This window comes from Salvelinus namaycush, chromosome 1 (assembly GCF_016432855.1).
Source record: "Salvelinus namaycush isolate Seneca chromosome 1, SaNama_1.0, whole genome shotgun sequence".
NCBI lineage: Eukaryota > Metazoa > Chordata > Actinopteri > Salmoniformes > Salmonidae > Salvelinus > Salvelinus namaycush.
Genome location: NC_052307.1, coordinates 31892577 through 31918489, shown reverse-complemented (window position 1 = coordinate 31918489; position 25913 = coordinate 31892577). Strand labels below are relative to the sequence as shown.

Here is a 25913-nt window from a genome sequence, read left to right as displayed (position 1 = left end):
TTGAGAAAAATACGTATGATTTTTTTTACAAAATCACTTTCTTTGAGCAATTGTATTAGAATAAAATAATAGAATTCCCCCCCCCCCCCCCCAAAATTGCATACAACATAGCTCAGTATTTTAATTATTTACTGTGTCTTATGGTCTAAGATCCCTCCCAATGTGTTCCCCAACTCATAAAACATTTTAGAAAAAGCCTCAGTACCGTTATCCTCGCAAGATGAGGTATTGAAAGGTATTGAAAAAAGGGGTGTCAATCATTTTGACCCATTCCTTTTGAGAATTTTTTTATTTTACAAAATCACTTTCTTTGAGCAATTGTATTCAAATAAAATAATAGAATTAGCCCCATCCCCCCACATTGCATAGAATATAGCTCAGTATTTGAATTATTTGTTTTATTTAGTAATTTTTGCTCATCTTTATTAAGGGTGTCAATCATTTCAGACTCGATTGTATATACAAATACCCAGAACACTATCTACTGTATATAATCTGTTCCATCAATGGGATACCCATGATCCTGCTCTGTGTAAAATGTTTTGCTTTTGTTCATCCCAGATGAATAATGCACCACAGCCAAACACGCAACATGATTTATGCCAAACTCCCTTCGCCATTAAGACCCAGTTGATCTTTCCCCCCCTGCCCGCTCACTCAGATTATATGTGGATGTCACTGCCAGGTTATATGCACAGCAAAGAAGCAGGTCTCGATCTCCTGGAGGTTTATAGCTTATCCATCCTGTCTATTCCCACCGTGCAAAATGTGCACATTATTCACACTATCAGCCCAATGATCCCTCACTGCAATCGTTACATTAACACCTTGCCTGAGGAAGTTTCTTCTGGGAAGATTTCCATGTCCCTGTTCCATCACTGTGCCTACTCTCTCTACGTATGAAGCTTACCTGGAAAGGTTTCAAGTTCTCTCTGATTAGTTTTTGTCTGACAGAGTAGCTACTGTAGCAAAGAAAAACAAGACGAAATAGGACCAAGAGGTGGGTCTGGTGAAAATCCATATCGGTCCAATGAACCAGTCTGTGCCTGTACTAAAATCAATATAAGGTATACAGTATATACTCTGTATGTTTGGAAAAATATCTAGTACACTTATTCCAATGCATTCACCCCACTGCAACAAAGAGTGTTTAGACTGGAGCTAAAGGTCGAAACCATCAAAGTTTTTAAAAACAAAACAAAGACTGTCTTATATTGAGGCCAGTGAGCAGAGGTGATATTAACTGTAAGGGAGATGACGTGAGGCAAATGTCTTCAATTCCCTATGAGTCAGCTGGCCAGACAGCTTATTGGAGTTCTATGATAACTGAGACCCAAGTAAACGACCGAGGCAACTTCTGACCTCACAGAGTCAATATTGTAGAAGAGGGAATGTATTAAGTAGGAAGATGTATTAAGTAGGAGGACAAACGATGTAGTCTAGGCACCTGGGCAGTGTTATTCTCCTTTCTGCTATCGTATTGACCAAGTCCCAAGGGAACTCTTCTCTCTCACAGATCGTTATGATGGATTGGTACTGTAGCTCTATAACAATGTGTTTTGGTAATTCATGGCTATGGGATTTAAACAGACAGTACTTTATTCCCAATGATGACATTATAGGACTGTCACATTGAATAGACACCATTGACCGATTTTTTGTCTTTTCTATTTTTGTCAAATGCCCAACAAGGGGGAGGGCAGTTCTGAGGCACGGCTATTATTGTGCATGAATGTTTCCATGAATAAAGCACCGAGCAAACTGAATTATTAATTCACGTTTTGACAAATTCCAGTACATCGGACGAACTCCAACTTCCCATTGTTTGGAAAACACTGTTTGCAGCCTGCTAGGCATAACTTCCCAATGGGAAAGGTGTATAGAGGACTGAATACATCACTGCTATACACCGATGGACTTGATGAAAAAGCACTGATGAAAAAAACATATTAAAGTACACATTAACTTAGATCTGACCGCACTACTATAGCTTTAGAGAAGATCCTCTCTCCTCAGCCATGTTTCTCCTCTCCTACATATTTCAGAGCAGGCAGGGCACTGCGTCTGTGGAGAGGTGGAGGAAGGAGGGAGGGAGGATGCCACTGAGTGTGTATCCTCCTTGGTGTCACTCTGTATTACTTGTGCAACCGTCATCCAGGTCAACTCATCTGTGGTGGTGGCCGGGTGCTACTGTGCTGTGGTGGGTAGATATTCATTCTGCACCAAATAATTACACAGACACCCATACACCCAGACCTCCCCTGGGTTGAACGTATTCACTGGCAACAAAACAACAATCAACGGTAGAGGGGGGACTATACTGTATACTGTACTGGTATGTTCAACAGTTCTACAGAATTGGCACTGGCTCACATGCAATAATTAAAGGTAGCAAAAGGGGGACTATATACAGTACATTCCACGCAGGATTGTCATGTCAGGCTATGGGCTTACACAGGTGCTTACTGCCCCCGGTATGAACTCTGTCAAAGCACCCATCTGGTTCTGGGTAAATTGGGCAGAATGTAAGGGCCAAAACAATCTGTCACAATGGAGGGGAATCACATCAGGACTTGACATTCATATAATTTTGTCACACCGGGCCAGTACCAAGTGAAAACTACTGGCCTGGGCCAAGATCACAGGAAAGCAAGTTATGCACCCAGAATTTCAATCGTGGGTGATTTCATGTTTCATTTTCCGTCTGGGCAAGTACCTTTATATTATGGCCAACCATAAAATCTGATATTTACACTGATTGTTTGGAAAACTAAAATTAAACCATCCCCAACTCAATGAGGACATATAGCCTTCACATATGAAACAGTTTCAAATGTAACATTCCTCTCCAGAAGTGAGCCCAATAACATATTGATGAAAAGCAATATCTTTAGGGCCTATACACATAGACACGGGAAGTAAGGGTGCAGAGGGTGCTGCAGCACCCCCTGATAAATCGTAATATATAAAAACATAATTTTTAATTGGTGAACTCATCTATTTTTTTAATGTATTACTCCTCTATTAGCAGAGAAAAAATACTCCTCAGCACCCCTGACAGGACCCAAAACATCTTCCTGCTGTCATGTCTATACATGATCCATATTAACAGACAGGTGAGCTAGTTTAGCAATAAGCATTATCACCTGTAGCCTGATGCAGCATCGTGACTACATGGTTGAAGCATGGGGTTGCTCCTCTGCATTGTTTACCCCAATGGGCTAACCATTACATAGATCACAGATTCTAAATATGATCTTGTTGCTTGTTTAATGTCCTATAAAAAATAGCATTGGCATATATACCTTCAATTTATGCATTGGAATGGCCAACGTGCCTGGTGGTTCATTTTTTTATTGTCATGCCAGACACTAAAGAGTGTCTGAGAAATAAATCATACAGCACTGGAAAGTTGCAATGCCGCTCTTTTCAATATTCACCCTCAAAACACTTGTCTTTTCCATAGATTGCATTTAAAAAATGTGTGCAGGGACAGGGCTTATTATCAAACCAAATTGTATTTGTCACATGTGCCGAATACAACAGGTGTAGTAGACCTTACCGTGAAATGCTTACATAGAACATTAGAACACATTTCATTCTGCACAACAATCAGCTTTGTGAGGAGTTGCTGGCGCTTGCCACCCAACAGTTGAAATTCAGCTGATAAATAAACAACCTAGTTCATTGACAACTTCGGGAATTAATCTGTTTTTAATCAATTATATCGACTACATAATTGCATTATTACAAAATGCATTGTTATTTCTTCCTGTAGGCTATTTAGCCAACAAGTGATTTGTGTAAATAATGTTCATGTCTTAGAAAGCAAGCAGCTCCATAGTGTAGGCCTAATCCTACCTAAACCTTTCTATGCTAATAATGACATCGATGTGTAGGATGTCTGATACGAAAAAAGACTGAAAAGCAGGTGGAGGACTTTTATTCTGTGATTGTGGAATGTGTGTGCCGATGTTCAATTCTGAATTGATGGGCTTACCACCTCCACCAGTCTGGTGTGAGTATCCAAGACGTAGTCTACTAAGGCGGGGCTCACTCAAGACAAAAGGCTTTGACATTTTTGCTTCTGTTTGGAAACCAAATGCTGGTTAATAACAAGTGTGAAGCGTCAGATGTCAGGAAGATTGTGAAGGATTAAATACAAATATATATACATTACCGTTCAAAAGTTTGGGGTCACTTAGAAATGTCCTTGTTTTTGAAAGAAAAGCACATTTTTTGTCCATTAAAATAACATTAAATTGATCAGAAATACAGTGTAGACATTGTTAATGTTGTAAATGACTATTGTAGCTGGAAACGGCAGATTTGTTATTGTATATCTACATAGGCGTACAGAGGCCCATTATCAGCAACCATCACTCCTGTGTTCCAATGGCCGTTGTGTTAGCTAATCCAAGTTTATCATTTTAAAAGGCTAATTGATCATTAGAAAACCCTTTTACAATTATGTTAGCACAGCTGAAAACTGTTGTTCTGATTAAATAAGCAATAAAACTGGCCTCCCTTAGACTAGTTGTGTATCTGGAGCATCAGCATTTGTGGGTTCGAATACAGGCTCAAAATGTCCAGAAACAAAGAGCTTTCTTCTGAAACTTGTCAGTCTATTCTTGTTCTGAGAAATGAAGGCTATTCCATGCGAGAAATTGCCAAGAAACTAAAGATCTCATACAACACTGTGTACTACTCACTTCACAGACCAGCGCAATCTGGCTCTAACCAGAATAGAAAGAGGAGTGGGAGGCCCCGGTGCACAACTGAGCAAGAGGACAAGTACATTAGAGTGTCTAGTTTGAGAAACAGACGCCTCACAAGTCCTCAACTGGCAGCTTCATTAAATAGTACGCTCAAAACACCAGTCTCAACGTCAACAGTGAAGAGGCGAATCCGGGATGCTGGCCTTCTAGGCAGAGTTGCAAAGAAAAAGCCATATCTCACAGACTGGCCAATAAAAAGAAAAGATTAAGATGGGCAAAAGAACACAGACACTGGACAGAGGAACTGCCTAGAAGGCCAGCATCCTGGAGTCGCCTCTTCACTGTTGACGTTGAGACTGGTGTTTTGCGAACCCACAAATGCTGATGCACTCAGTACATAAAAATGTACTGAGTGCAAGACAGTGTTATTTCTTATTTGCATTTTTAATGAGGATCTGTCTCTTTGCAATAACAAACTCTTCCATTCCCCAAGCACTATCTAGATATTGTCAACGGCTGGGTGACTCTAGACAGGGAATATCCTCCCTCTCCCCTCTGTTGCCAATGAATTATTCATATCTGGCTTTAAAAATAAAGAATATATATATTACTCTTAGAAGGAGAACTAGAACTGGCCACAAGAGAAAGCACCTTTTTTAGGGACTGGACAAGGGCAGGTCTAGTGCTTTCAAACTGGAGAAGGTAAGACTATTTCCATCTATGATGATGAATCATGAGTTTGTAATATGCAATAACAATGCTAAGGTTGGAGATGTATTTGTATTTATTTTTTACTATTCACACCTTTCAGAGTAAGATTTGTGCAGTGGCCACTTAAAGTAAGTGGTAAGAACATGGCAGGAATATAGTTTGGCTCAGCCCAGTAGAAGCCAATTGAGAAGATCCTCATCCAGGAATGATAGTTGAGCTACAACTAATTCACCTGTACGACTGCGGCAGGTAGCCTAGCGGTTAAGCACATTGGGCCAGTAAACCAAGGTCGCTGGTTCAATTCCCCCAGCTGACTAATTGAAAAATCTGCTGATGTGCCCATGAGCAATGCACTTAACCCTAATTTCTCCTGGATAAGAGTGACTAAAAATTATGCATATACCACCCATATAGAAAATCTATACCAATAAAAGCAATCTTCAATCATTGTGAATTGGGGCCTGCCTCTCCAGTGTGCAGTGTGCGTGTGTGTGTGAAGCTAGGGACCAACCAACATGATGGCTGGGGAAATGTCAGAGAAGCGCAGAGATTAGTTCCAGCAGAGTGGTCCATGTTTTTCTATGCATCCTTTATCCCTGTCTGAGCTGCTGACAGGATCATGCTAATCCAGAGGACCTCTAAGGCTGCGTCCCAAATAGCATCATATTCCATTTATAGTGCACTTTTGACCAGGGGACATATATTATTTGGGATGCAGCCACAGTTCCAACAGAGACCAAAAACCACTGTGCTTGTATACGTGTTTGAGATTCACTAATCACTACATTGTGATTCATGCAGTCGAACTGTGAAGAATCACTGATCTACAAATCCCCACCTTGTATCCCAAATAAATTTACTTTATGTAATCAAGATTAGCAGTTCTGCACCTCGCCTTGCTTAAACAGATCCCCTGGAACATGCTGACACTCTCTCTTTGATCCACAATCAAGTGGTAGCTACATTCCTCTGCTGAGACTTACAGTAAGGAGATCTCAGGGACCATTGATAGGCGAAGACATAGGACAGTCAAGTCAGTTGGGACCATATGGACTATATCAGGGGTTCCCAAAACGTTTCACTCAGGCCCCACTTCCAGAATTTGCGAACATCATCCCCCCCCCCCCCCCCTCCTATTTCTATGGGCACAAGCACTGTTCATGACACAAACTGTTCACACCCCTCTTCATGGCGGAGAGAAAATATTACAGGTTTAAAGCTTTTTTTCCTGTAATTCTATACATTTTGACATGTCTAATGTGTATTCATTTGATATTTGAACATTACTACAAAATCTATGGGCTAAAAAACCTAGCTAAAAAACATTAGCTGACATGGGCTAGTTATCTGGACATTCTGACAAGTTATATATTTTTTAAATATATTTTATTTTATTATTATTATTTTCCCCTAACCCTACCATCACTCCCTTAATTTGAATAAACTAATGGACAACAACACTTAGGATTCTACATTGAGCTTATACATACTATATACAGTGCATTCGGGAAAGTATTCAGAACCCTTGACATTTTCCACATTTTGTTACGTTACAGCCATAATCTAAAATTGATTAACTGAAAATTGTTCCTCATCAATCAACACACAATACCCTATAATAACACAATGAAAACAGGTTTTTAGAAATGTTTGCAAATTTCAATAAAAAAAAAAAAATGAAATACCTTATTTAAATAAGTATTTAGACCCTTGCTATGAGACTGTAAATTGAGCTCAGGTGCATCCTATTTCCATTGATTATCCTTGAGATGTTTTTACAACTTGATTGGAGTCCACCTGTGTTAAATTAAATTGATTGGACATGATTTGGAAACGCACACACCTGTCTATATAAATTCCCACAGTTGACAATGCATGTCAGAGCAAAAACCAAGCCATGAGGTTGAAGGAATTGTCCATAGAACGCTGAGACAGGATTGTGTTGAGGCACAGATAATGGGAAGGGTACCAAAAAATGTCTGCAGCATTGAAGGTCCCCAAGAAGACAGTGGCTTCCATCATTCTTAAATGGAAGAAGCTTGGAACCACCAAGACTCTTCCTAGAGCTGGCCGCCAGGCCAAACCGAGCAATCGGGGGAGAAGGGCCTTGGTCAGGAAGGTGACCAAGAACCTGATGGTCACTCTGATAGAGCTCCAGAGTTCCTCTGTGGAGATGGGAGAACCTTCCAGAAGGACAACCATCTCTGCAGCACTCCACCAATCAGGCCTTTATGGTAAAGTGGCCAGACGGAAGCTACTCCTCAGTAAAAGGCACATGACAGCCCGCTTGGAGTTTACCAAAAGACACCTAAAGGACTCTCAGACCATGAGAAACAAAATTCTCTGGTCTGATGATACCAAGATTGATCTCTTTGGCCTGAATGCCAAGCGTCACGTCTGGAGGAAACCTGGCACCATCCCTACGGTGAAGCATGGTGGTGGCAGCATCATGCTGTGGGATGTTTTTCAGTGGCAGGGCCTGGGAGACTAGTCAGGATCGAGGGAAAGATGAACGGAGCAAAGTACAGAGAGATCCTTGATGAAAACCTGCTCCAGAGCACTCAGAACCTCAGAATGGGGATGAACGTATACTTTCCAACAGAACAACAAACCTAAGCACACAGCCAATACAACGCAGGAGTGGCTTTTGGACAAGTCTCTGAATGTCCTTGAGTGGCCCAGCCAGAGTCCGGACTTGAACACCAGCGAACATCTCTGGAGAGACCTGAAAATAGTTGTGCGGCGACGCTCCCCATCCAACCTGACAGAGCTTAAGAGTTAAGAGGATCTGCAGAGAAGAATGGGAGAAACTCCCCCAAATACAGGTGTGCCAAGCTTGTAGCATCATACCCAAGAAGACTGGAGGCTGTAATCGCTGCCAAAGGTGCTTCAACAAAGTACTGAGTAAAGGGTCTGAATACTTATGTAAATGTGATATTATTTTTTTAAATCTATAAATGTAGATTTATAAAAAAAAACGTTTTTTGCTTTGTCATTATGGGGTATTGTGTGATGAGGGGGAAAAACTATTTAATCAATTTTAGAATAAGGCTGTAATGTAACAACATATGGAAAAAGTCAAGGGTTCGGAATAGTTTCCGACTGCACTGTATATTTAACGGACACAGTTCTGTTTTCCATATATTTTTCAACTGTGCTTTTATGTTTCACAAAAGTTCTGAACCTTTCTATTCTCAAATATTCTACAAATTATACATTTTAAGGAGAATCATTTTTGCTAAGAGTATTATTATATTATTGATCAATTGACTTTAACTTTTTTAATCACCCAGCAGTGCTATTTGCAGATTCAGCTCCAAGAAAATTTTACAATTCTTCATCCATTCCTGAACCTGCGACCAAAAACAAGCTACATATCGACAGTACCAAAACAAATTGTCTAATGACTCTGTCTCTTCGAAGAAAAATCTGCAGAGCTGGGATAGTTGTATCCCCCATATATATATATATATATATATATATATATATATACAGTATATATAACATTCTATTGGTTGCAAGAATTTTGTATAATAATTTAAATGGAAAAACTAAGTTTTGAATCTAGTGTTATGTGTATCAGTTCATGACTGAGACCTTTAGTGAGAGGTCTTATGCTTCAATATGTAATAATTTCTGCCCTCAGAAATGTAATTCCTGCCATTACGAATAAAATGTAATATTTTTTGCTCATATAATTTAAAGTCGCTAGGTGTAGGCTAGGCCATGAGCAAAATAGGTAAACTGGGATATGACTAAAGAGTTCAATCAGGGTGATTTTTCTACAAACCATCAGTCCTATATATGATATCATTTACAAAGATTATGCCTTTTTATCAATTTTTTTATTTTTTTTATCAGTTAGTATATTTGAGTTTAACCATCATATTTTTTGTAATATTTGATTGGTCTTTCCTGGTGGATTAAACTGAAATTACAACCAACTTCCTATAGCTTGTTTTAAAAATAGTGATATGTTGGAGATGATTTTATTTTCAAATAATTGAAAGTGAGTAATGACTAAATGGGATATGACTAAAGAGTTAAATCAGGGTGATTTTTCCACAAATAGACAGGTATTTTCCTTTCCACTGTATGTATGTCCACTTCACCGTCAGACCATTTTATTGGTAAACTACACGGTAATGTAAAAGTTGTACTTTTTTGTGATCCAATATGTAATATAGTAGACTTATCATTTGGTTGTAATCCAGAGGTTAGAAAAAAATATCTAGTTTATCTATAAGGCTGTGGAGGCATCCAAATAGTGGATTTAAAAGAACATGAATCATCCACGTACAATGACACCTTTGTTTTTAAGCTCTAGACCTTGATATTATTGTTGGATCTGATTTTAATAGCTACAATTTCGATGGTTATAATAAATTGATATGCTAATAGTGGACAACCTTGCTTTACTCCTCTTGACAGTTTAATACTTTCAGAAGTAGCCATTGTTTACTAATTTACAAATTGGGTTACTATACATAACTTTAACCCATTGTATAAGAGATTCTCCAAAATTGACATATTCCAGGCATTTATATATAAATTCCAGTCGTACTTAATCAAAAGCCTTTTCAAAGTCAGCTATGAATACCAGGCCTGGTTTCCCAGATTTTTCATAGCGTTCTATTGTTTCCAGTACTTGTCATATATTATCTCCAATGTATCGTCCATGTAAAAAACCTGTCTGATTAGGAAGAATAATATCAAACAATACCTTTTTAATTCTATGCGCTATGCACTTTGCTAGAATTTCTGCATCACAACACTGAAGTGTAAGGGACCTCCATTTTTTTTAATGGACTGTATCTTTATATTTACCACTTAGGTCCTGTTTCTGTAATAATGAAGTCAGACCTTCTTGTTGAGTATCTGAAAATCCTCTGAGTACATCAAAAAAGTTTTGGTATACCTCCACTGGTATGCCATCCAGCCCTGGAGTTTTCCCAGACTTAAAGCCTTTCATTGCATCAAGAAGTTCCTCCTCTGTAATTTGGCCTACACATGAGTCTTTCTGTACAGCTGTTCATTTTACATTATTAATAGGGGGGGAAATCCCCTTAACTTTGGCAAGTGGAGATGGAGGAGACTGAAATGAAAACAAATGCTTTGCTTCCTCTTTCAAAATATTGTTTGGTGAATCATAGGTAACACATTTCAGTAAATCATTTTGGGTACCATTTGTATGTTGAAGATTTTTTTTAAATTGTGAATTTTTCCCCATATTCCTCCAGTTTGCTTGATTACAATATATTACACTTGATCTTTCTTGAATAAGTTACTCCATTTATTTTGGCCATTTATTTTGGCCATTTATTCTGGCCTATATAGCCAGGACGCAGAGTGTTTGACTAAACAGAATATACCTTTATAGGTGTAATATTCCCTGTGAGGTACAGGGACAGTTTAATCACGTGACCTTGCTGGGAATCTTGAAAGGCATGTCAAACACAGCATTATCAGGCCAACCATTTTTTACAACTGACAAGTTCAATCTGAATCTCTTTCATTCTCTTTTCCACAGATATCAATTGTATAGGCCTATAACATATTTTTACAACTGCACAGTAATTTTCTAAATGAGTATGCTACACTGAAGAGAAAATAATTTTCTGGCTTTCAAGGATATGACTGAAAAGTGTGCAGCAGAGGAGGATTGGCTCATAGTAATTGCTGGAATGGAATTAATGGAAGGGAGCCAAATGTGGTTTCCATACATTTGATGTGTTCGATACCGTTCCATTTATTCCATTCCAGCCATTTCAATGAGCCTGTCCTCCTATAGCTCCTCCCTCCAGCCTCCACTGGTGTGCAGATACAGTCAATACCTCTAAATATACAGTTTGACAATAATACTAAAATCCCAGAAGATTATCTCAAGATTACTTTATGTCTTTATAAAATTGCTTTATTGAGCTGGGGTACTAAATCAGTTAAGACTTTTTTGTTAATTTCCCATCAAAGAAGTAAATTGCAGCATGAGCCTAAGATCTGGAAAGGTCTTCCCTTGCTCGAGGATTGTTTTGTGCACACACATGTCTTATTTGTCTCAAGTAGTTGACAAATCCAATTGTCCATCTTATCATTTTAGACATTCTTCGCCTCACATAAGATATTTTTGTCCCTAGGTCCGATGAGCATAAGCGATGGATGAGCTGTTCAGATCAGACCCTTAATTACAAGGACATTTTAAATCACACATTGGTCCCTGATAAACAGCAGTCACGATCACGCTATTTTTCGTTTAGGGAGAGACTGAGACAACCATAGAATTATGAATTAGAATACTAGAATGGACAGGAACCTTCTTCTGATGGTCTAAAGGTCAGCCATTTTGAGCAGGGAGTTGGTCAAACATGGTTAGCCAGTGCTGTGATAAGATATTGTGTAAAATAATTAATTTTAAGAATGTATCTGCACTGTGTTTGTTAGCTAGCCAGCCAGTTTTAGAGGAATGATTCCATACATTTTTCAAACGCAGACCGTTCCATTGACCAGATTGGCGCACATTCAACAAAGTGCCAACTCCCTTTCGTATAAGCTGGTTAGCATAGCTAGAATACAGAAATCGGTGGTGGCAGTCAACATAATTTTGAACTGTCATGCAGTTGATTGGTGACAATGACATGAGCATGTGTTGGGGTTGACTTCCATACAAGCCTTACACTCAGATTTTTACCTCAACATAGTGTGAAATACACATTTAAACAATAGTCCTAAACGTAGGCTAATTTTCTGGGGGCAATGAGGATATTCAGTATCTTTCCCCCACAGCCATTTCCCCCACACATTTCCATGGCAATTCCATTGTTTTGGTCGAGTTCAACTGACCTCTTTACAGCATCTACAGTATGCCAACAATCCATTCAAACAATGAAGTCAATTCACAGCTATACAATGGCTGAAATCAGCTGAGTACTGAGTAATGCAACAAGTACTGATATTGTATCATATAAGGGAGTGAATGTTATTTATAATAGGCGTTACATGGAGAAAATCAAACCTTTCTGAAATGAAAGTGGGTGGCCCTCCCTTCAGCAAAATATATTTTACCTAAACCCTCCATGAATGCTTGAAAAAAAACAAGAGAATCTCCCCTACACCCAAAATAATAATTGAAACAAAGTGGATAGCAGAGAACATGTTAAGTATAATGTTTCCCCTTACTTCTTGGACAGACCAGAGACTTACATATGCAGTTTTAGAAACGGTTCTTTGACCTGTAAAAACGACATGGCAATGCAGGAATTTGCAAGGTTGTGGATTCGCAGACCACCGTGGACAAGAGTAGGGGTGAAAATATCTCCTTTATACCAAAAGCATTGCATTGATCTATTATCGTCTTTGCGTGTCCGAGAAAAAATTGCCTTTTATAAATATGTGAAACAATTCTGTGTAATTTTACATATTAGCAGAATATTTTTTTTATACGCCACAAACTACAGAAATTACAGGCTAAGAATGGACAGCGAGATCGGCCTATGTGTTGATCTTATCCTATTCGTAGAAATGCCAAATACTTGTCTTGTTTGCAACAAAACTGTGCCTGTTTGCAAATAATTCAATCTGACACGTCATTAGGAATTGAAGAGGGGTCATTTCAAAAGTTAGGCCTACCTTTCCACCTCAGACATAATACCGACGCAGAAAATGGTAAGCTTTACCTGCTGGCTACTCTTCTTTCGTGGCTTAACCCAATGAGAGAAGGTCAATAGTGTTTCCCTAAAATCTGTCTGGGTTTAAACATCTATTGTACAGAAAGTGTATAGCTTAATCAATTGACAGTGACAGAACTAGATTAGTTCCCAAGCAAAGTCAGCCTCTGAATGTCAAAGAAACTAAACAATGATATCCCCATTATGCATCGGAGTCACGTCTTGCCCGGGTATTTTACAGCTTGTTTCTCGCATAAAGAATCACGGACCAAAGCGATGTTATAGATGACTTTATATATACGGATCCGTTTATTTATATGCACCATGAGCTGTCCATTTCCGATTGATTGTGCCGCGGCTGCTGCTTCAAGTTTCAGCACCACAATGTAAATTACTCGAATCTGGCTTATTGTGAGGTCAATAACTGTGATAAATACATAATGGGCAAGAAACATATTGTTTTTAATCAAATATATTATAGTAGTGGCCAGCTATCAAAGTTGACCTCCGGTCCTCCTCATCTTCGCCCTCTCCTTCTCAAACTGAACAGAACATAGACTATAGGCTTATCCGCGCGCATGGACTAGGCTTAATCAAAATGTATTTTGATCCTGAACTGCCACCGTAGCCCTACACAGAACAGAAGCAACGAACCGCCCTTGCTGTCTCTGCCTGGCCGGTTCCCCTCTCTCCACTGGGATTCTCTGCCTCTAACCCTATTACAGGGGCTGAGTCACTGGCTTACTGGTGCTCTTTCATGCCGTCCCTAGGAGGGGTGCGTCACTTGAGTGGGTTGAGTTGCTGACGTGATCTTCCTGTCTGGGTTGGCGCCCCCGCTTGGTTTGTGCTGTGGTGGAGATCTTTGTGGGCTATACTCGGCCTTGTCTCAGGATGGTAAGTTGGTGGTTGAAGATATCTCTCTAGTGGTGCGGGGGCTGTGCTTTGGCAAAGTGGGTGGGGTTATATCCTTCCTGTTTGGCCCTGTCCGGGGGTATCATCGGATTGGGCCACAGTGTCTCCTGACCCCTCCTGTCTCAGCCTCCAGTATTTATGCTGCAGTAGTTTATGTGTCGGGGGGCTAGGGTCAGTTGGTTATATCTGGAGTACTTCTCCTGTCTTATCCGGTGTCCTGTGTGAATTTAAGTATGCTCTCTCTAATTCTCTCCTTCTCTCTTTCTTTCTCTCTCTCGGAGGACCTGAGCCCTAGGACTATGCGTCAGGACTACCGGGCATGATGACTCCTTGCTGTCCCCAGTCCCCTCGCTGCTGTTCCAGTTTCAACTGTTCTGCCTGCGGCTATGGAACCCTGACCTGTCCACCGGATGTGCTACCTGTCCCAGACCTGCTGTTTTCAACTCTCTAGAGACCGCAGGAGCGGTAGAGATACTCTTAATGATCGGCTATGAAAAGCCAATTGACATTTACTCCTGATTACTATTTGACCATGCTGGTCATTTATGAACATTTGAACATCTTGGCCATGTTCTGTTATAATCTCCACCCGGCACAGCCAGAAGAGGACTGGCCACCCCTCATAGCCTGGTTCCTCTCTAGGTTTCTTCCTAGGTTTTGGCCTTTCTAGGGAGTTTTTCCTAGCCGCCGTGCTTCTACACCTGCATTGCTTGCTGTTTGGGGTTTTAGGCTGGGTTTCTGTACAGCACTTCGAGATATTAGCTGATGTACGAAGGGCTATATAAAATAAACTTGATTGATTGAACAGCCATTGGTTAAGCAGCACACAAAAACGTTTTTGATCAGCAAGAGTTGGAATATCCATTGCAGTGTGTAATGCAGCCTAGTTTTATTTAAACCATCCCAGCAGCTATCTTAGAAATATAAATATTAACTTTGCTCTATTCTTCTCCGAGCATGCACTTTGTAGCCTATAGCCTATGGATCATTTGATTGAGACCACACTAAATAGCCTATAGGCACACTTGATATTGCGCGCCCATCTGAGATTCAGAGATGAGGGGCGGCATCGAGCACACATCGATATATAGCCTCGATATATACATTTCATCAACTACAAATTACATGACCCCCCTCTGGACTAGATTTATTTTAAACTAAACCCTCATATTGACTGAAATTGAAAAAGCATGACCCGCGTCCTTTTTGTCCTCCAGGTAACCATTCTGAACATTTTGATTAATAGGATCTCTATAGAGGCACAGATTATCTATGAAATTGACCAGATACTCAAGTAGCCGCTCTAACAATGAAAATAATGGAAGGCAATCGGGAGAAGGCAAGATCAGGTGGGACCATTCTAGCCAATGACGGCAGATCCGCGTGTGAACAACAGGCACAACTCCGATATAAAGGCTGCATTCCAAACATTTAAAAGACAAACCCTCTCCCCTCAGTCCTCAAATTAAGTGGACACTTCTGATGACGTATCATGACGTCTGACGAGTTAACACTTTTTCTTTTCTTTTTACTTGCAGGGCAAGGGGCGAGGGAAGAATGAATTGGACCGCTCTTTCCCAGAAATTTGGCACTCGTTCATCCCACGGTTGTGTTTTCAGTCATCATGGAACTGTTGTGTGTGCCTTATATGCGCTACAGTCAATTATGATTGCATTTCATATCTTGGCTAGTAGACAACGCATCCGCAGGCATCTAATGTTAGCCATCCTACTATATCAGGTAAATCTAAAATTACAATGGATTAGTGTGATGTCAGGGAATGTTATGTGCGCAAGTTAACGTTTCCAAAAGCTAACCAAACAAAAACATAATTACTTTTATGATAACGTTATGTGTTTGAGCCGTCATCACAATTTCTAACTTATTTACATTCGTTTTTACTTACACTTGCATGTTGACTTTTCCATATTAATGTTGGTTTTTAGGTTTTGGTGGACTTTTCTTAGTGGATGTACAATTATGGGGAATTTAATTATGGGGCATTTCAGGCCCGGAGTGAACATAATTGTACACTCGCAAACTCGATCAAAAACGAGGACTGAGGGGCTTACATTGCCCACTTCCCTTTCTTTGTTAATCATTTGGACCAACGACAAAGATGGCCGCGGGGATTCCCCCAACAGCAAAAGGCGAGGGTAAGTGGAGGAAGGTGTGTCTTTTATCAGTTTGAAACGCAGCCAAAGTGTTTTTTCTTCAAGATCCCGAAATGTCACGTGCCCTATTTATCAGTACACTCGTAACAACTTAAGCATTACGACATTTCTATTCAATCGCTTGGTAAATGAAAAAAAAACGCCACTTGCTGGATAAGATTTTGGGCACAGTTATCTCTCTCGCTTCGCCTCTTCCTCTCTGACTGGGGCCAATTGTCTGTCTGTCATCAAATAAGGAAGGCCAAATTTGGCAGCAATGCCCAACGAGGGGTGAGATCATGTTGACTTTGCTCTCCAGTGCTGCTGTCCTCAAAAGCGAGATTATGTTTAGCTTTGTTAGCTTTGTTTATTTATCCTTTAAAAGGTTAGCTAGATGGAATATATATATATATATATATATATATATATATATATATATATATATATATATATATATATATATATATATATATATATATGTATATATATATATATGCGAGAAAGGAAGGAATTTATGGCTAAATGGTTAGATGAATGGATCTTGCCCTTCCTGTGCAAATAAAACATTGGCGTCGTTCTGTATACAGGAAGACAGGAGGGTGTTAAGATATTTTTAGTTTTTTACAATTACCTTTTATTTACCAGGAAAGTCAATTAAGAACAAATTCTTATTTACAACAACAACCTGTTGTTTTGAAAATGTAAGCCCATAGAACCCCCTGCATGAGGGACAGCGGAAGACTTTGTTGTGAGAGGATCCATGAGCGACGTGCGATAGAAAGGCAGATGAGTTCAGTGGAGGGTGAAAAACCACTGGCCATATACCGCAGTTTCTGTCTCTCTGAGCCATCAATGACACTCACTGCACATTTCAAATATGTTCTCCAACCATCATTTGCCATAGACATGAAATATTCACACCCATTTTTCCATATTTTGTTGTGTTACAGCCTGAATTTAAATGGATTATATTGAGATTTTTTTGGTCATTGGCCTACACACAATACCCCATGTCAAAGTGGAATTATGTTTTTCTACATTTTTACAAATTAATTTGCTTAACAAGTAACATAATAAGTTGCATAGACTCACTGTGTGCAAAAATAGTGTGGAACATGATTTTTGAATGACTACCTCATCTCTGTACCCCACACCTACAATTATCTGTAAGGTCCCTCAGTCGAGCAGTGAATTTCAAACACAAAGACCAGGAAGGTTTTCCACAAAGAAGGCCACCTATTGGTATGTAACCTTTATTTAACTAGGCAAGTCAGTTACGATCAAATTCTTATTTATAATGATGGCCTACACCGGCCAAACCCAGACAACACTGGGTCAATTGTGCACTGCCCTATGGGACTCCCAATCATGGCCGGTTGTGATACAGCCTATATTCAAATCAGGGTGTCTGTAGTGATGCCTCTAGCACTGAGATGCAGTGCCTGAGACCACAGCGCCACTTGGGAGATGGATCAACCACATTGTAGTTACTCCACAATACTAACCTAATTGACAGAGTGAAATGAAGGAAGCCTGTACATAATACAAATATTCCAAAACATGCATCCTGTTTGCAACAAGGCACTAAAGTAATACAGCAAGAAATGTGGCAAAGCAATTCACTTTTTGTCATGAATACGAAGTGTTATGTTTGGGGTAAATCCAATACAACACATTACTGAGTACCACTCTCCATATTTTCAAGCATAGTGTTTACTGTAACTGTAACTATAAATGTATTATTTTTTAAATTATTATTATTATTTATTTATTTTTTACCACTTTTTCTCCCCGATTTCGTGATATCCAATTGCTAGTTACAGTCTTGCCCCATCGCTACAACTCCCGTACGGACTCAGGAGAGGCAAAGGTCGAGAACCATGTGTCCTCTGAAACACAACCCTGCCAACACGCACTGCTTCTTGACACACTGCTTGCTTAACCTGGAAGCCAGCCGCACCAATGTGTTGGAGGAAACACTGTACAACTGGCGACCGAAGTCAGCTTGCAGGCGCCTGGCCCACCACAAGGAGTCGCTAGAGCATCCCAGCCGGCCAAACCCTCCCCTAACCCGGACAACGCTGGGCCAATTGTGCACCGCCTCATGGGTCTCCCGGTCACACCAGGGTCTGTAGTGACGCCTCAAGCATTGCGATGCAGTGCCTTAAACCGCTGCACTACTCGGGAGAGCTATTAAAGTTATTATGTTATCATATAAAGTGTGCATGTTCAACATAGCATGCATATGTCATCGGAGGTCTGTGGAGGTCTTCACAATTGCTGTAATAATCTGCTCAGAATCTCGAACGGCATTGAGCACTTGAACCATGTACTTTTATTGTACTCTCAACTGCAACCCAGGTCATTTGGTTATGCTATTAGATGAAGAACAGTGAATTCATCTGTTGTATAAATAAACAAAATATCTGACATTGTATTCCCATTTGAACTTTTATGTGCTTTTAAATGGTTAAAAGTGCAGTGATAGACATTTGGGTGACAACTAAACCAAAAATATGCCATTGTTTTTCCATTAGAATGTGGTTGTGCTTTTAGATGGATGAAAGCATAGTGATAACACATTGGAAATTCAACTAACTTTTGGCTGTTTTTTCAGTCTGTGAATATGGTTGTAATCTCATCGATCAACATCTCAACCAAATATTACCCAATTATCCACTTTAAAATGATGTATTGTGCCCGGTGGCATATGCCATCATATGTCATATGTATCCTCCATACCATTTGGGCATCAGGAAGGGATGGCCATAACAATACTAAAGATTAAGAAATGCTCATATCTCAGTGTTCCTGTCCCCCCTGTAATAGCATTAGCTCTTCCGCCATACAGAATCATTCTGTTTTGCGAAAGCACTGCTGGCACCATGAATAATTTCTTGGTGTAATGTATTGTACTAATAAGGCATTATGAGCAAGAAGGGAGAAGGATAATCTGACCATTGTAACCGCTGTTAGTCTTAATTGTGGCTCCTAAGTGAGGCGGAGCAACCCGATATGATCACTTGAATTTATTTTATAGTGGATTATTATTGGGGAACAGTGGAGTGTTTCCAATCTGTCTCCTCTCTGAACAATCAACAGTGCTATAAGGGCAATCTAGAACCAGTCAATCACAGTGAGCAATGATTCCCACTAGCAGGCTTCTCTTCTTTCCCTCCCCAGGCAGACAGTGATAGTTCTTAAAGAGGGGAGGGAAGGGAGGAGGAGGAGAAGAAGGAAAAGGAGGGGTTGAGATGGGATGGGGAATAATGCTGGGGATTATTTTCAATATTTTCAATGTAGATCTAATCAGGGTATGAGTCTTCATCGGGAGAAATGTGTGTGGATGGATGCAAGAACAGATACATTGAGGAAATAATGTGGTTTGTTTGCATTCATAATTTTGGCAAATGAAAAAGCATCACTGCTGTGTAAAGCCCTGTGAGCATTGTGTGTACTCTGAGTATGCTTGCTGAACAGATGCCCATTTCGGTGCTTTTAGTCTACATATTAATATCAGGGATCAGTGTAACTGGCAGAGAGCATGTGTTTATTTGCCCTTTGAAAGCAGTGGGGTTTGGCAATGGGTAGGTCCAGTTTGCTCAATTGGACAGTGAGTGGGCACAAACTGGTCGAATCAACGTTGTTTCAAAAGTAATCTGTCAATATATTGTTGCGTGGAATCTACGTGAAAAAATGTTGTTTTGAGGGTGACATTTTATCCACAGGATTATGTCATCATGGTAACCAATTTTCAACACAGACAAACCTTGTATAAAATATGTCGAATTTGTACCTTTTTAAACAATGTCGGATCTGGGCAAGACCTCCTACTGGAGCTATCCATTTCGTCTCCCACCCAGGCTTTCAACCAAGCCCAGCCCTGCTTAGCTTTGATATTTGACACTGACAACTACCAATGTGCTATTGTGAGAAGTTTTTTTGAGCGAGTTGGTGAATAAAGGTTGAAATCTCATTGCTCAACGTCTAAACCAAATACTACCCACATTTCCATGTGGAAATGACGTGGAGTGCCAAGTGGGATATGACAGAATGACATCAAACATCGCATGAATTTGTATAATTTAAAAAAAAGTATTCATGTGAAATATAGGCCAATATTGCACTATGTTTAGGAGGACTATAATATAGCCCATATGTCGTATGTGGAGAATTAACACAAACACTGCATAGAGTACACAATACATTAACCAGCATGTGTAATTAGGCCATGCATGATTGTATCCATGTTCTGGTGCAAGAGGATAACCAAATTTAAATTAGGCTTACTATACATTCATCGCAGACTGCTTATTGATTTTCTGGGGGGAAGAGAACTTGACCGCACAGAAGACATCCCTCACGAACCAAACACCTGAAATGCATTCGTTTTTCCAGTATTTTACTGAAACCCACTGGCGCGTAATCGTGTCATTGGCGCGACTCGCAGATTCATGATATTCATATTTTGCATTCATATTTTATTAATTACGTTGGAGTAGGGACAGATGCAATAACATTGACACATTGCAATTTACAACAGTAACCTATCTTGCAACACGTTAGCTTGCACGAATGTCCCTAGACAGTAGCCTAACGTCACAAGAAAATCAAATTAGTCACAGTGACACGTTCTTTGCAATGACCGAAATAAACTTTCACATTTTACATTGGGCATGTAAGAGCTACCCACTGGGCACACACTTGTTGAATCAACGTTGTTTCCACGTCATTTCAATGAAATTACGTTAAACCAACGTGGAAGAGACGTTATTAAATATAATTATGTGCCCACAGCCTGTGCACAGTGGGTAGCGACCAACCAAGGTCTAACGATCAACAACCCTTACAAATAGTTAGATCCACTCTCAAGGGGCTGTGAATCCATAATTAGACTATAGCCTATTTATCAAAAAGTGTTAATGTTGGCTCATGTTGGCTTATTAAGAGCTCATGTGTTTTATGCTGGACATCAACCTCAAGCAAACCAAGCATCATCCCGCTGATGTGTGTCATTTGGCGCTATAAATGTTTTGACTAATGTCACCGAATAGCTCAGGTGAATAGCCTACATTAGATACATCCTTGTTGTACATTTGATTTCACTGGTAAGTTTAACTAACTCACCTGTCAACACTGATCACGCACAGGGTCATGATGGAGGCTGTGCAGCACATTACATCCATACCAATGAAGATGTTGCAAAACACCTCCCCAAAAAGCCACTTGCCCCCAGTTAGGTCTGTCACTATAACAAAGGGCATGACAACTATGGCCACGGAGAGGTCTGCCACAGCCAGGGACACAAGAAGATAGTTTGACGGTTGTCTTAATTTTTTCACCACGCAAACAGCTATGACAACCAATGTGTTTCCCATCACAGTGACCGCTGTGATGATAGCCAACATCACTCCGATTATTATCTTCTCTCCACTGCCGAAATCAAGTAGTGTCTCCCCGCACGTATCGTTCCACATGGCTGTTGGACCAGCTGTGACCAGGACGTTATAGAAAAGCTCCAGAGTGCCATTGATAACTTCGGAAACATCCTCTCTCTTATTGGAAGTGGGATCGACGCCCGAAGTATTGAACATTACGAAAACGTGATCCCGGCGGTGATGCAAGGGACACCTCGCCAGTGTACTCCAATTAAGCGCATTCTTGATCAGTAGGCTACGTCTGTGATCTTGGGTCCAGTAGTTTATTGTTTTCCTTTGTAACAAGACAGCCAGTACTGAGAAACATAAGCCCAAACCTTAACACCATGCACAGTCAGAGCGTTTCACCTTCCCAAACGAGTGATCCGCGCCTCTCCAAATGCGCAAGAAGAGGCGAAAAACAATGATGAATTTTATGGCCAGCATCGAGTTATATCTTCAAAGAAATCTTCCCAGAAAAATCACTAAAACGTCATAAAAAACGTTGCATGTTAAGCTATTTTTAGGTTGATTTCACAACGCGCTTGTTTCCCAGTGTGGCTTAGGGTAGGCTAATTCGCTGACAGATATACATTTTCCCACGAGCGGTTTAGATCCATCTGCGAATGCTCAAACACGAAAATGTGTTCACAAACATACAAGTCCATGCAAGGTAATTGAATCGTATCAAACATTGTATTACTCATGTACTTAAGGCTATAGGACTTGATGCATGCATGCTATTATGATATATTATTCGATTTTTTTCAGCAGGGAAAAAAGGATTTAATCAAAAAAGCAAACTGATCATATTTACATAATCTCTAATCTTAATTTAGGACAGTAGGTCTACACTGGTTCAAATTGAGGACATCAATGTAGGGTACTAGTGGGTAACTAGCCCCCTGGGGTAACTGCCCACTCTGTAGTTCACTTTAAGACCACAAGATGTCACCAAATTATTTATTCCAAAACTTTCCGTGGCTGCCACTGCTCTTGCTCAATAAAGAATGTCCTCTGTGTCATCACGACTTTTGTTGTCACTACAGATCCGGGTTCGATCCTGGGCTGTGTCGTAGCCGGCCGTGACCGGGAGACGCACGAGGCGATGCACAATTGGCCCAGCGTTGTCCGGTTTAGGGGAGGGTTTGGCCAGCCGGGATGTCCTTGTCCCATCGCGCTCTTGCGACTCCTGTGGCGGGGCGGGTGCATGCACTCTGATATTCCAATTAATATGTTTTTTTAATTAATTAAAAACAACTGTCAAAAACCTTTTGCTTCTGAATGTCATTTTAAAGACTGCTGGGATTTAAAGTCTTGCATTTTTAAAATAATATTTAGTGCACTTGTACATAATGTATTGTACGGAAAAGGAACCACTAAGAAAGAACAAAGCAAATTAATGTGCGGGTGAGTTAAAAAGAGAGACTTTTCATCAAATCTCCTCATGGTGCATACATTAATGGTGACATGTGCAAGACCATTTCCCCCCCATATTTTATTTTATTAATTAAAATTAGACAACTAGACTTAGCTTTTAAGCATTAATTACGAGAGAATGTATAAATTAAACTGATGAAATGGATTTTAACACACTTGTGTGAAACCCTGTGTCAATCTTCTACTGGGATAACTGGCACCCCGGGGGCAGTTAACCCGGGACTTTAAAAAAAAGCCAATTTTCTAAAAACAGCATTTCATGAAATAACAAAAAAAGTGTAAACTGTAGCCATTTATTTCCCTTTATAGTTTATTCACCTAAGCATGACCTTCATCCACATACCAATTTTTTTTCTCCAAACGTTGCTTTTCTGTGTCAGCAATTAGATATTGTTCTTAAGGGGGACAAGTTACCCCCTTGTACCCTACTAGTCTAATATAGGATGGGCCAAGGGCGAAATTGTGGTGTAGATATTTTGGGGGAGAAGAGTATACCGGGTCCGTGGGGTATCCCAGATTTTTTATTATTTTAAAATGCGTTTCACCTAATTCAACAATTTGACATGATTTATTATGCCTCTTTTGTGGTATTTTGAGGGGTATTTTGAAAACAGTATAAGTGGAAGGATAAGTGGAAGGCCACCCAACGCCCCAATTAAAAATATATATGTATATATATATACAGTACCAGTCAAAAGATTGGACACACCTACTCATTCAAGGGTTTTTCTTTATTTGTACTATTTACTACATTGTATAATAATAGTGAAAATATCAAAACTATGAAAGAACACATATGGAATCATGTAGTAACCAAAAAAGTGTAAAACAAATCAAAATATATTTTATATTTGAGATTCTTAAAAGTAGCCACCCTTTGCCTTGATGACAGCTTTATACACTCTTGGCATTCTCTCAACCAGCTTCACCTGGAATGCTTTTCCAACAGTCTTGAAGGAGTTCCCACATATGCTGAGCACTTGTTGGCTACTTTTCTTTCACTCATCCCAAACCATCTCAATTGGGTTGAGGTTGGGTGATTGTGGAGGTCAGGTCATCTGATGCAGCACTCCATCACTCTCCTTCTTGGTCAAATAGCCCTTACACAGCCTGGAGATGTGTTTTGGGTCATTGTTCTGTTGAAAAATAAATAATAGTCCCGCTAAGCGCAAACGAGATGGGATGGTATACCCTGCAGAATGCTGTGGTTGCCATGCTGGTTAAGTGTGCCTTGAATTCTAAATAAATCACAGACAGTGTCAACAGCAAAGCACCTCCTCCTCCATGCTTCACGGTGGAAACCACACATGCGGAGATCATCTGATCACCTACTCTGCGTCTCACAAAGACACGGCGGTTGGAACCAAAAATGTTACATTTGGACTCATCAGACCAAAGGACAGATTTCCACCGGTCTTCTTATTATTGGTGTCCTTTAGTAGTGGTTTCTTTGCAGAAATTGGACCATGAAGGCCTGATTCACGCAGTCTCTGAACAGTTGATGTTGATATGTGTCTGTTACTTGAACTCTGTGATGCATTTATTTGTGCTGCAATTTCTGAGGCTGGTCACTCTAATGAACTTATCCTCTTCAGCAGAGGTAACTCTGGGTCTTCCTTTCCTGTGGCGGTCCTCATGAGGGCCAGTTTCATCCTAGCGTTTGATGGTTTTTGCGACTGCACTTTAATAAACTTTCAAAGTTCTTGAAATGTTCTGGATTGACTGACCTTAATGTCTTAAAGTAATGATGGTCTGTCGTTTCTCATTGCTTATTTGAGCTGTTCTTGCCATAATATGGACTTGGTCTTTTACCAAATAGGGCTATCTTCTGCATACCACCCCTACGTTGTTACAACACAACTGATTGTCTCAAACGCATTAAGAAGAAAATAAATTCCACAAATTAACTTTTAACAAGGCACACTTGTTAATTGAAATGCATTCCAGGTGACTACCTCATGAAGCTGGTTGAAAGAATGCAAAGATTGTGCAAAGCTGTCATCAAGGCAAAGGGTGGCTAATTTGAAGAATCTCAAATATAAAATATAATTTGATTTGTTTAACACTTTTTTGGTTACTACATAATTCCATTTGTGTTATTTCATAGTTTTGATGTATTCACTATTATTCTACAACATAGAAAACAGTACAAATAAATTAAAACCCTGTGTAGGTGTGTCCAAACTTTTGACTGGTACTGTATTTATTTCCGGCATTTCAACACATTTTGCCATGGGGCAGAGAGAAAGATGTGCAGTTTTATAATACTAATCAAACATTTTGAGAGACAAATATTAACGCTGAAAAGCTGCTTTTAACATACTTAATTTTTTGGAAGCAAAACTATTTAACTCATATTCTAGTTAATTATAAGTCACATTTCATGGAATTCTATATATACATTTTTAGGAACTCAGTCAGGGTCTCAACTTACTGTTGAGAGTTAGAATAGTATAATACACAAAATTTGGTTGTGCACCAGCAGTGTTTCTCTTGTTATGTGAGACACTGACAGTCATTCAATTAGCCCAAAAACTGAAAACATTTCTCTACACTCTATGGCAATATGGATAGAATTGCAGGAAATTAGCTGTAAAACTGCTAAATCTTCTCCCTGTCCCATGGCAAATTGTGTAGAATTGCAGTAAACTTGTTTTAAAACTACAACAATTTCTCTCCACCCGATAGCAAAATGTGTAGAATTGCAGGAAATTAGCTATAAAAGTGTTATTTTTTTCTCTCTGTTCCATGGAATTGATTATCCTGCCAGGTCATGATTGTTTATAAAGACCATCTTTAGTTGTGTTGGTTTTGAGGTGTCAAGTACATGGTGATTGGAATTAGAATAAACAAAACAAATAAAGACAAGATATCTTGCTTTCTATTAAATACATGGGAAAG

The 25913-nt window shown here is 39.7% G+C and overlaps 1 protein-coding gene across 1 annotated transcript in view; it reads right to left on the bottom strand.

The window, feature by feature from the left end:
* LOC120051429 (5-hydroxytryptamine receptor 7-like) overlaps positions 1–21749 on the bottom strand; it is a 35275-nt gene extending 13526 nt beyond the window's left edge. The window contains exon 1 of the mRNA XM_038998297.1: positions 21283–21749. Within this exon, the coding sequence (XP_038854225.1) occupies positions 21283–21749 (467 nt within the window). The remainder of the gene's footprint in view (positions 1–21282) is intronic.
* Positions 21750–25913: the final 4164 nt, after the last annotated feature.